At 41.4% G+C, this 13,510-nt stretch overlaps 1 protein-coding gene across 8 annotated transcripts in view; it reads right to left on the minus strand.

Annotated features, from left to right (window-relative positions):
- AGTPBP1 (ATP/GTP binding carboxypeptidase 1) overlaps positions 1-11,811 on the minus strand; it is a 59,832-nt gene extending 48,021 nt beyond the window's left edge. The window contains exons 1-4 of one of the 8 annotated variants that reach the window (XM_084305061.1): positions 10,025-10,135; positions 9,473-9,696; positions 9,271-9,388; positions 2,148-2,218 (exon numbers count right to left, since the gene is read on the minus strand). In XM_084305061.1, coding sequence (XP_084161187.1) covers positions 2,148-2,218; positions 9,271-9,336 — 137 coding nt within the window. In that variant the 5' untranslated portion in view covers positions 9,337-9,388; positions 9,473-9,696; positions 10,025-10,135. Of the gene's footprint in view, positions 1-2,147; positions 2,219-3,235; positions 3,399-8,001; positions 8,049-9,270; positions 9,697-10,024; positions 10,136-11,625 lie in introns of those variants that run through there. The other 7 variants (XM_084305062.1, XM_084305065.1, XM_084305066.1 and 4 more) reach the window with 7 other exon arrangements.
- Between the last annotated feature and the right edge of the window lie 1,699 nt (positions 11,812-13,510).

Raw genomic sequence — 13,510 nt, forward strand, 5'->3', positions numbered from 1 at the left:
ATGTTCCATAATAACAAACAAAGGAAAAGGGAATACAGGTTTTTCTAAACACAAAACTTCTTTAAAGAAATTAATGCTTCAAAGCAAACCTAATTTTGACTCCTCCAGCCAGCAAACTCCAAAAAGGAACACTGGCACGTGGAAGTTATATACCACATAGAGACAGTTAACATCTAGCATAATCTCTTCACACTTACTAAAAGATTTAAGGGGTTTAGGAAGGGTAAATAATCCTCACCACAGTCTGGTATAACAATTTAAGCCCAACAGTACAGGGGTGTAATCTCCTCCTGGTGCCAGAATTTCTAGTAAGAGCAACCAGCACTCACCGCAGCACTTGAACGGTTATCTTTAAAATGATTTTAGGCTATTGATCTTGCAAGAATTTTTCCATCAGAAATATAGCCAAACCAACTTCAAATCCTCAGATCACAAATGGTCTTGAAATTATACCTGCCCAGTGTCTATGCTCGAATATAAATCATAAGTCATAATTTCTTCTTACCTATTTTCCTAACTGAAAATTCTTAATTTCCTCCTTAAAACAAGAATTACATTTTTATTATATCCTACACCGATATACATAGTGGCATATAACACTGACAGATATCAGAATCTGTACTGTACATTAAAAAGGCTGTAGGACACAAAATTATGTCAGCTAGGCGGACTGATTCTGCTCCTGCTCGTAACATCACGGTGACAACCCATTTGACCTATGAATCAACTGCAACTCCAGTTTGGGATGGAACTCTCTTCTGGTATCTGTAATGCAAATACGTATGTCTTGTCAAATAAACAAGCCAGGATCCGTATCTAGAAGACTGCTCTCAAAAACAGAGGTATCACAGAATTCAGTGATTTTAATTCATCAGCCAGGTAAAACAGAGAAATAATCAGAACAGCACAATAAAAGCAGTGTCCAGTCAAGCTAAATTTCCTCTTAAGTTGCTGACCTTGCAGAACCTCATGTGAATACCCTGAACACTGCAGCCTGCCTTTCATCTAAGACTTCTTAAAAGTCTTACCCTGCTTTTTAACAAGGAAAGCATTTTTCGCTTCACCCATTGTAAAGCCGTCTCGTTAAGAGGACTCTGTAGTCACTGAGCCTTACACTGAGGTTTCCACTATCTCTAATTACAATAAGCATAGCTAAGGAGCATTAACTCCTTACCTCTAACTTCACAAGGTCATAAAAACTGTTCTCAGAGATGAGAATCAAGGCCACATTTGCACTTCCTGACAGACAAATGTCCAACCTGTCCTTAAAGCCTGCTAAAAACATAAAATAAATAACCAAAGACAGCTTCATTGTAATGCTTTTCATACTTTCATTTACAAGTTTCAGTAAGAATTGGTATTTCAGAGAAATAAGATTGAAGCCAAAATACCCTATTATGCTGCACTGAGAATTTTTTTTAAATATCAGTTTGATGAAACTAGGTGGTTCAAACTGTGCCAGCTCAGAAGAATAAAACTGTTTTTTTTTTTAAATATATATATTCACATATATTTTTACAGAATTATTTTTACATTTTTATACACAGAAAAAAAATATAAAAATAAAAAGTATTTCAAGCTTGCTGATGTTTAACAGGGTTATTGCCTTCCATAGTTAATTGCATAGCTTTTTCAAGTATTTGTTAAAATAAGCTATCATGAAAGTAACAAAAAACTCTTGAAATCTTCTGTAATTTCACTGTTGTGTGTCCTAATTGTATGCTGAGTCGTACAGTTGTTGGAGAATTAAATATATCTTGTGACAAATTCCATGACTTCCTGTGCAGTTTTGTGAACTTGTCCTTTAATTCTTTCAGTAGTAATCATTTGTGTGTTTTCCTGTATCTGCATGAAATGATGAAATTAATTGATATTTATTTCAATGAAATTGGACGTATATTCAGTTATATACGGACACGTCTGAGATTAAATGCAGACAAATTTAAAGTGTGCAAAGTTACTTCTTAAAAATCAAGCTACATTATGCTAATCAATATCAACTCCCTCAGTGTTTCAGGACATAAATTTCTACTCTCTCATCAGGGACACATAATGAATATTTTATTTATATTACTAATAACATGGACCATGTCTTCACAAATCTCAAATGGCTTGATGTTGAGAAGTCAGTTTAGTTTTAAATTTACCTTTTTTCAGATGATAATTTTACTTTGTTCATATCGGAAACCTTATTCTTCAAATCACCATCTCTGATAACCTGGAAGATATTAAACAATTACATATTATCAGTATCTATTGCTCTTTAATGATGAAGTGTTACCACCATATTGAGCATCTCTGCACTAGAAATGTCAAATAAGTTAATCCTCATCAATCACACTTCTCTGCACTGGCACAAGCTTTTCCTCTCTTCAGTCTATGACACAGCTTTTAAAATAAAGCATTGCAGTGTAAGCATGCAGCGTGGTTCCACGTTGTAATTCAGTCCTACCAAGCTCAGAGCCTGATTACAATAAAACAGGAATTGGTATCAGAGATTTAACAGCCAATGTTTTCATGTCCACAGCTAAGTCACCAAACAAAGCTCCTCCTGAAGTCAGTACATGCCCGTTTTTAAACTTCCCTGATATTGTTGTGAGATACCACAACATGCTTATTTCTGACTGCCATTCCATGTATCCATAGGATAACTAGGAACAGGGGCACTGCAAGAAACATGGAGCGTTTGGTGTTCTTATTTAAGAAAGACCTGAATACATTTCTTGGACAGAACCCATATCGTGCTAAGGACACAATTTTCCTACCCTTTTAAGGACATAGTGTCCTCAGGGTACACTGTTTCCTCAAATGGTGCCTCCAAGCAATTAAGGTTGCAGTCTACAGGGCCATTAACTGAACCTCAGTACTCCCATTTGAGATCTAATATGAATAGCACATACTCTATTGAAAAAAAAAAAAAAAAAAAAACTAACCAAACAACAAAAACAAACAAACAAACAAAAAACCACAGTGTTTTCAAAGGGCACGGTGGTTAGTTTTAAGACAGAAGTTGTCCAGAGATATAGGAAGTGAGAATGAAGGCAATAATGCAGTTGTGAAATGCAGACGAGAAACAGACCCCACAGAGAAATTTGTAAGACTTACCAAAAATATTACCAAAAGTATTTGTTCAATATATATAATAACCAGTTTTTGATTCCTGGTAAATTCCATTTGGCAACTGCTAAAAGCCTAAAGCAGATGAAGAATGAAGCAAGCTTATTTCCAGACTTACCCGAAGACAGAATCTTTTTCCAACAGCCAGGAAGCAATTGCTCAGATTTTTAAAATAATTGCAGCCTGACTCAAGCTAACAGGTGTTCTAGATTTGACCAAGTAACCTTCAAGTGTACACTACCTTGACTTCATTTAAAGAAAATGAATAGTTACAGGATAATAACTGTGTCTACCACAAAGCAGACAATCAGAAAGATTACAAAGTCTGGATTATTTGAATCAGGCTGCTGGTCTTACAGGGGAAATTATTAGATTCCTGAGTTCAAGTAGCCAAGTGCTGTTTAGCTAGCAGCCTTGACCTGCTGTCAGACAGATGATGAACAGTCTGCCAGTGCCAATGGTTTCTACATAGTATAGTGTACTGAACTGCTTTACACGTACAGCCAGCTACAGAGATGAACTATCTTGAACTACAAGGTCCTAATTTGTTCGACTCTAAATTTGACACAAAGTATTTCAGTAAACACAACGTACAAATACTCCAGGACAAGGGGAAAAAGACAAGCTGGTAAGAAAGTATGAGAACCCCTGAAGACAAACAAACAAAAAAGAGCAAAAACAAGCAGGTAGAAAAAGAACACATACACCAGCAATCCAGAGGGTCGTGTTGGAACATATATACATAGTAAAGTAACAAACTCTCTCTTTGACTTTCCACTAATGTAGAACATATGAGACGATGTAAAAAAATATGATGCTGCATTTGAATAAAGTATTGCTAGGAAGGTAAAGACAGAAGGTGCATGGGGCTCAATTTAAACGTTTTTTAAACACAGCTAGTGACACTAGTCTGCCAGGTCAGAGCAGAGCAGAGGATAAATTAGCAACGATTATTAAGCATTTGGAAGAGCACCTGAAGAAAACAAAACAAGAAAAACAACAATCAAGCCTTAAACTGAAGGGAAACAGAGGGGAGCAGAAGGTGTTGACTAGTTAAATATATGCTGGATTCTGTGGAATCACCCTCAGTCATTTCGTACTGTCTGTGGCACATTATACCCTCTGGTCTCCGACCTGGGCAGTGCAAACAGGCAAATTCCTTGTAGGAAATTTCTTCAGACAAGTAAATTTCCAAATCAGAAGCTGCACTTACTGCAAGAACGCTACCAACACTAACATATGAAACAGACTGCAAGAGGTTGCACATAATTTTCACTTTACCCTTTCTCCCCCAAAAGTAAAGACACGCTTATGTCGCACGCATTTGCCTACTTCTCACGTAAATTCTCTGTCACTGAGCCACCCACTCACCTTTGCTGCTGATCCATCTCTTCAGCCCTATGAGACATGGGCAAAGCTTAAGCAAAAGGGCAGAGAACAGACCCAGTATTTACCTTTCTCATAAGCTTGAGAATGTCCTGAAACAGAGTAACGTGGAGCCTTCTGGGATATATAACCACAAAGCTACTAGAAAAAATAACCAGCACTATTACAAAGCTATTTTCTTTTGCTCAAAAAAATAGCTAAAGAAATGACAGGCACCATTTTGTTCATATCTCACATCCAGGAGTGTCTATTAGGCATTACTGGAAAAACCTGCTAGACTGCAGGGACTCATAAGGACATCATCTTCCTGAGCACTAAGTCGACTTACACATCAGATAAACACCAAGATGCTCTGCCCCTCCAAGACGGCAGCAGTTCTGCCAGAAATTGCAACAGGATTCAGAGGAAATTTTACTGGCACAAGCTAGGTAGCAACCTGTGCAGAGAGGGAAAGAGGAATTGGTAACTCTGGCACTGTGTTCTTGATGTTGGATAATACCATGCCACTATCACGGAACACCTGGCCTCAGGACTTTTGCAAGAAAACATACAAGGGATGATGGCCCAGGTCACAGAATCCAGCTATCACCAGCCTCTTGTATCAACAGCCTCAGTCCCTGTTCTTTCCATGTGGATGAAGAAGCTTGTACGTTTGGGCTCTTCTTTGCTGACTGACAGGTTTGACATTTCCTCCTTACTGTGACCCCCCTGAGATCATGCATCAAGTACTTGTGATACTTGGTGTCCAAACCCCTCATTAGGGACATCAACTCTTTCCTTGGTCTCACCTATCCATATCCATGTACAGTCAGACCTGGCTCTTTCCCATCTTAGGTAGTCACGTGCTTTCATGATCCTAACTCCGCTATTTTGGGGGAAGAAGCACCTAGAATGCCATCTGTTTAATAATAATAATAATAATAATAATAATAATAATAATAATAATAATGAAATTCCCTTGCTAAAATCAGGTGTATGCCTGTCCCACTCCCCTTGTTTGTCTTTCCTCAGAGGATACCTTTTCATTTTCACGCAAATACCAGGAATGCCATACCGCATTAGAAAGCCACCTAAATCATCAGCTTTACTTTCCATCATCTACCTAATAATGGAAAGAGGGAATCAAAAAAAGTAAAAGCTGCTAACCTAATACTTCATATGCACTGTCACAGAGCTTTACTTGCATCTTTGAGATGCTGATACTTAAACTGACACACACATTTCAGGAGAAAGTAAATACATGCTCTATTTAATTGTATGCCACCCAGGCAGAATTTCTATGTGGTGTGAACAGCCATTTTTAAATAAAATTGAAGATTATACTCAATGCAGTAATGTGTATGCCTCAGCTGCACCAGAACTTGCAGTTAAGTATTGCTGCATATTGTTTTCTCTTTTATCTCCCATTAATTACTAATGGGCATTAAAAAAATAAATAAAAGCAAACTCCAATCTTTACACTAAATTGTAATCATATTAAGAAAAAAAGCATAGTCACATTAGTATAATCATTACAGCATGTCAGTGCTGAGCAGGTTTACTGGCATTTTCCTAGCATCAAATCTGAAAAATTCTCATATATTAAACATGGTAACAGAATCATCTCACATCTGAGGCTCAAAATTTTTATTTTAAGTAACAGCAACTCTGGTTTCATGATTTGGATTCCCCTCCCCACTCCCCGTTGTCACTGAAACTTGAAGTTTTTTGATTCATAGATTTTAAATATATATTTTGGGGTATTATACTATACTGTCATGCCATCATGTCCATTTTCCTGCAATGGAAAATTCTTCCCCAAATATGCTTTCAAATAACTGCCACGGAAGACAAATCTAGCAGTATTCAGCAAGCTAACGGTAAGCAAAGTGAGCAGCAGCAGTAGTAGTCTGACGAGGAAAAACAACTCTGCCACAAACACAGATGTGCTTACAAGTGGCACGTACGGGCCATGCCAGATGAAGCTGATGCCTGGAACCCCATGGAGACTGAAAAAGCCCCAAAGCTTTTGTGCTGAAGTCCTGCTATTAGGAGTCTCTCTGAAAGAAAATAAGTTAATCTGCCTGCTGCTGAAGCTGGAAGACATTTTGATTTTACATAAGCTAAATTCATATGCTTTAACTGACCAAAAGATATGAAAAATGCTGGTCATGGAAGAATAAATGTGACTAAAAAACATTCAAATATCTTTTTTTTCATTAAAAAAAAAAAAAAAAAAGAAAGAAAGAAAATAAAGACTCCTTAAGAAAGCCAAAGACCTCTGAAATTAACCCTAGTTAATAGTAGGACTATGCTGCACAAAATCTCAAAACAAACAAACAAACAAACAAACAAACAAAAAATTTAGCATGATACATGAGTTTTAACAACTCATATCCACCAGGAGACAAAAAGATTCAGTTTCTCTATGTTGATATGTCTGCACAATAAGTCTGTGGGACTGTTCATTTATATATATTTCTGTATTTTGCTTTGTATTCAAAGCTAGGTGCATCCCAAGTATTTTCAAAGCCAGAGCTCAGTCTTCATTTATGCTCATTATGGAGCTACTGATTTGAAAGGTTTAGGAAAAAAAAAAAAAAAAAAGGAACCCTAACAAGTGCATAACAAACAAATTGTTTCTCAGACAGTGGACAGTGCAAGCAAGTAGCCCAGCAAAATCTTTCTAAATGTTGCAGCATTAAGAACACATACATATGTGTGAAAGAGACAGGAAACAATTTAGAGGACGGAATTGTGTCGAGTAACAATAAATTAAAAAAAAAAAAAAGCAGATATGATGAAATGATGTAATGATTTAAAACTTTGTAAATGCCACGCAGCAAGAACTTGGGAAGTTACAGCTCAACTAAAACCCGCCACAAGATCAGAAGACTGCAAACAAGGGTAGGCTCTGAAAAAGACAGCTTTACCTCTCACATAAGCATACGTGTGCCACCCTCCCCTGTCCCAGTGCAGACTAAACCAGAAGCAAACAGGCTTTTGATAGCACAGCATTTCACACACCCCAGAGCCTCAGAAACTGTTTATGGACTGAAATAATTATTTACAAGACACTGAAAAAGTCTGTTTAAACACAACTTTGAATAAAAAAGTGCTCTTAAAAAATCAGCTACTGCCTTTTCCTTGTACCCTTTCCCATAAATATTTATAGTAGAAAATAAAGTCAGCTGATTAGTTCACTCACTGCTGTATTATTGCACAACGCTTACTTTTTGACATGACTACATAAACTGCAGTATACACTCAGATATTCAAAACAACACATATAAAGCTTCGCAGATGACTGCAGCACCAAAGCCCTGCACAGCAACCTGCCAACTATGTCATGCAGCCCATTACCACCACCACACTTAACTGTAAAAACAAGTCTGATATGAGCTGCCTGAGGAGCTGTAAATATCTAACTCATTCCCTTAAAAACAAACAACAACAAAAAACCCACAGCAACAACAGCTAACACCAATACACAAAGTCTTTCAGCAGAAAAAAACGCACTTCATTTCTTGCCTGGAAAGAAGCTCCTAGAAAGTTACCAATGCACCATAATTGTACTCCTCAAGACATGACAAACTTGCCAACGTCACACTCAAGAGTATCACATTCAGAACTTGCGTGATTTGAGTTGACAGAAATATTGCCAAAGTCAGCTGCTTCTTGCACAGATAATATAACCCTTTCATCAGGCAGAAGGTGAATGGTATGGGGACGGGGGGAGGTGGGGGGGCAGTAAAAATAGCCATGAGGGGAAGGACTATCATAGCAGAAACTAAGCATTTCCCTTTGCCACATACTGAACACGAACTGGAAACCCCGGTAATATTCCTGATTTCTTGGCAATGCTTCAATGACAGAGTGTTAAACCTCAGAGGTGCTTGCCAGCATCTAACCCAGTGACTGGTCCCTTTGGCTTATGCTGTCAGGATGGCTAACATAGATCTGTAAATACATAATCCAAAAATCTATGCTTGTTTTAGTTCACCTGCTGAGTTAGAGCAAACCATCAAGCCTTTTAATCCAGATGACGAGAAGAACAAACAACAGAACAACAATCAAACAGTGCCTCCATGTTGCAGATTTATACACTGAAATGCATTTCCAGCTCTTTAAGGTAATTCTGCTCATCAGTAAGCACAAATACAATCACATCACAATCCATAAAATCTCTCAGCAATCACTATCATTCTCAAAACCTTGATTTGTAGATTTGTACTATTTAGGTTATGAATTATACATGAAACAATTAAAACGGCATTGCCTCCCTCCAGTATACACAACACTGGATACCCTGTTTCTCATAAATTGCTTTTTTTTTTTTTTTTTTTTTTTTAAGGTGTAGCAAAACAGTTATATGCATCTTTTAGTGTATTAGGCTTTTAGGATGACAGTTTCGTGACTACCATTTTTGTAGCTATTTAAAAAAAAAAAGAAAAAAAAGGAAGTATATCTGGGTGCTCCCCTCCTCCCTCCCAACTTTCAGTCTTTCTACATTTAAATGTTACAAAACTCTATTTCCAAATGTAAACCACGCTGAGCTGTCTGTGTATCCAGGGCACGCATCGAACTGCTCATAATCTTCTTGATGCTTAGCACAGGATATTGGGGAGTTAAGCTGTGGATAGTGGCAGGGCTTGAAAGCATACTCAGAGATACACTGCCATTACAAATCCCTCCTAAGCACTCCCACAAGCAGCTGCCTTGTTCAGCACTCATGCTCATTCCAAGAAACCTGACTTCCTCTGTAAGTTCCTTAAGGAGTTTAAATACTTCAGTTACTGCGGCCATCACTCCAGTGCCAGAGCGACTTGAGCTGCACTCAGTTCTTCCAAACATCAGCAATTCCTACCATAGGAGCAATCTCTTCAGAGCAATGAGCTCACAGATACTGGAAATCAAAGAACAGATTCAATTAATGTATGCCAAGACCCCAAAAACAGGCAGCTCCCAGATGTGTCCAGCAGAGCATCACCATGTTTAGAGGCCGCAAAGTCTCTCATCATGAGACAGGTTGCTACCGACTCCCCGAACGCGTGCACGTCTTCTCTAGGCTAACACCTAAACAAGAGGTGAAACGGCAAGTTGCCTCCATCAGCCAAGAGGACTTCAAAAAGCCTTCTCTCAGGTTTCCCCTCTCCAGCTGTAGCTTCTCATGCATAATTTTGGAAAGGATGCTTCCAAGAAGGGCAAGCTTAACTGTAATGAGAATCAGACGATTGCTTTTTACTGTTTACTACTGTTGCAGAATTAGATTTACACAACTCTAACGAAGCAGCAATTAAGGATTTATAATACTGCTTTATAACAGATAACGCAGTTTATATGAATTTTAACAGTACTTAATCGGTATCTAAGTATTAGTCAATTAACACAATGATCTACAGGAATTTGCTACAACAGAAATGACAAGTTACTTAAAGAGAGGTGAATGGCAAGGTTCACCCAGGTCTTACTGCAGAGTCCTGAGGGTGTCTGAAACCAGTCACACGTGCTTCCAGAATACCCCCTGGAGTGAATTACTCACCCTACTCCCTGTTTGCCCATGGACAAGCTTGCTCCTCACAGCCTCAGCCCTGGGCAGCCCAACACCGTGGGGCACCTGAGCTCGGGGAGCAGAAGGGTGCAGCTTGCTGCGTTCTCTGGAGAGCTGAGCTCGTCTGGGATCAGTATTTATAGGATTGCAAGACCATCATTCATCTTTTGATCAGTAATTTTCCAGCACCCAAGCCTTTTGCCCATTTGTTTATCACCCAGGTTGTGCAATCCCCCTCCCCTTAGCACTTATTCACATCATTGCCACACCACAGGGTGTGGATGTGATCGCAGGGGAGGCCTGACCGTGGGGCCTGCATCGCACCGAGGGCAGGTGCACAACATGCACACAACGGGGGAGTGGGGCAGCACCAGCCTTCGTCCACGCTCCGCAGATAACAGAGCAAGGGTGTCAAGACGACTCCTCCTTTGATTACAGGGAGGAAGGAGGTGAGGCAACATACTTATTAGTTGAAGTGGTTGACCTGTAGTCGAGTTCAGATCCCTTATCAGGCCGTTTGCTAGACCCTGATGCGCTTCCTTACTTCCCGTGAGAGATTTTGTAGGATCAGGCTCCGCCCTGCTGCTAACGAGCTGAGCTGTCTGGCCCACGGAGCCATCACATGGAGGCCTGCTGTGGCTCACGAGCCTCAGCAAGATTTAGGGCAGAGCATGGCCACCACTGCTACCAAAGCAGGTCACTATTTTTCGATCCAAAAGCTTTTATTTAGAGGACAATTTGTGATGGAACTTTAAGCATGAGCCCTGCCCCTCTGTGATTAGGTACCTCTTCACTGCCTACCCTTACAATATCCACACTTCAAGACTATTCCTTGGTTTGGCATCCTTCTTTACCTTTCTGAAGGAAATAAAAGTAGAGGCTCATTTTTATTAAGCTCTTGAAGTCCACAGTTTAGGCTAGCATATAAAAAACAAAAACAAAAAACCACAGTGATGAGTTAAGACATCAGAGGCTAACAATAACAATCTGTTCTGCTGAAATGGGGGTACATGATAAAATTATCCTGATGTTACACACAAAGGTTTCCAGAAAAGGACATCGTCCTGCCACTCTCCCCCAGCCAAAAAAAAAAAAAAAAAAAAAAAAAAGAGCCTTGCACTTGCACTCACATTGTGCGTCGTCTGGTATTTCCAGAAAAACTCTTAGGTCAACAAGTATGATTTCACTGCCGGATTAACCAGAAGGTGGGGCTGTCCTATTAGCATCGCCCTGTCATTATATGCGGCAGCCAGACATACAATGACTCCTTGCAAAACAGGGAAGCCGTTCCCTTACACACAACCCGTGAAGGCAGTCCTGGCGGCTTAAACGCACCTGCTCGGCTACAAGCACACCGTTTGCAAGGGGGAAAAAAAAAAAATAATAATAATAATAAAATGCAATCGCTAGGCGGGCAGTTCCCTCTTCAGGGCAACACAGACATGAAAACCACGACCCCGCGTGCAAGTTTCACGCTGCTCCACACCCCGTGGGCACGCCGAGCAGCCGCAGCTTCAGCCTCCCCCACGCCCGCCAGCCCCGCTCCCCGCTCCCGGTTCCCGGTTCCCCGTTCCCGGCTCCCCGCCCCTTACATCTCCGCAGGCGCCCGCGGAGCTTCACCGCCTGCGGGCGGCTCCCCGCGGGCCGTGCCGGGGGCTGCGGGCTGCGCCCCCGCCGTCCTCATCCGCTCGGCGGCGGCGGCAGGACCGGCACCGGCTCCGGGACCGGGACCGGGACCGGCAGCGGGGCCGTGCCCGCCCCGCTCCGCTCCGCAGCGCCCGCCCCGCCCCGCGCAGGCGCCCCGAGGCCGCGCCGGCGGCCGCCGCGGGGAGGGCTTCACCTGGCCGCGGGGGGCGCGGGGCTCGGCCGCCCGCTGCCTGCTCCTCGCCCTCGTCCTCGTCCTGCTGGGGCTGCCTCAGGGACCTGCCCTGAGGGGCTGCCGGGAGCGCCGCCCGGCCTGTCGCGGCGGGTGCCGGCCCTGGGCCCCAAGGTGTGTGGTTCTGCCGGTGCGGACAGGCGGTGCTTCTCCCGAGGCCGTCATCCCCAGTAACAGAGCCTCCCGTCCTGATGCTCATCCAGCAAGAAGCAGGTTTTGAAGCACACACGCTCCCACTCACCGTGCCTTTCAACATCCATGCATATTACCCAACTTTGCTATGCCACCTGCAACTCCTGCCTTACACACCATCATTTATGCCACCCCCAACGACTGGAACAAAGATTTCCAAAGCTTTACTCTCTAGCAAGCAGCTCTGCACTTTGGGTGATGTCTGGCAACCCTTCCTCAGGGTCGATACACCTGAAGAATAGTTTACTGCTTGCCTTAGCTCCAATGGTGTCACGGTATTAGATTACGTTCCACTTATCATCCATGCAGCCCACAAGTGATCTGTGCAGAGAAGATACACATCTATACCTTCTGGACACAGAACAAAGCTGCTCGAGTCAGCAGAAACCTGAAAGTCAGGACCAGCGTACTACTTCTGTGTACCTGTGATAGGGAGGAGATACCAGTCCTCCTATCTGGCTCTGCTTAAATACAATGTTTGCCTAGCTAGCTAGTGGCAGCCAATTTCTGCCCATTAGATCATGGAAGCCAACTGCTGTTATGCTGGAGCTAATTCAAGTTTAAAGTGGTGTAACAGATTCTTAAGTCCATTATCATGTCATTTTTGCATAAATGCTGATTATGGCTTCCGAATTCCCCTCTCCAACATATTAAAATGAATGGATAGGAGCGGTTAAGGCACATAAGCAGTGCCTGATCTTACTTAGTTACAAATACATCAGCATTAATTATGCTTCCTGGAACTTGTGCACCTATGGATTATGATCAGAGAATACACACAGATTTGGATGGGCATTCCTCCCTCTCCTACCTTACATGTTCTTCAGTCGTGTAGCTTGCGTAAGAGGAATGCAGAGAATCAGAATGCAGGAATTTACCAGCATATTGGCACTGGGCAGGAACAGTCTCACTTGTTCCATAACAGCAGTCATGTTGGACAGCTATTAACAGAGAATACTTTAAAGCAGCAAACAGCACAGCTACAAGTTTTCTGCGATGTTCTATTCATAGAATAATTTTAAATGCATAACTCTGTCTACAGCAATATCGGCATTAGCAGAAGACGTAGAATAAACTCAAGTATGACTCAGTCAAAGACAAAAATAGTATCAGGCAGGCACTGGCAAGTAAAAAGCAAAGAAGGGGAATATAAAAAAAAATTCCCCCCCTTTTTTTTTTTAAACTGAAGAAAGAATCAGTTCAGTTAAGTTAGTTCAGAAGAGAATATTTTTAAATAGCTCTCCGTGTATCCTGGCACACGACAAAAATAAATTAGCTAAAAACATGAAAAGTCTCTACTGTAGAAGGAGGACACAGCATTGGATTAACTTGGTTGAGACTGGCAACAAGTGCCATTCCACTTCAGAAAAAAATGAGTGATAGTAACATGGCTAAACAAATACTTGGAT

Source organism: Netta rufina (genome assembly GCF_964035555.1).
Source record: "Netta rufina genome assembly, chromosome: Z".
Lineage (NCBI taxonomy): Eukaryota > Metazoa > Chordata > Aves > Anseriformes > Anatidae > Netta > Netta rufina.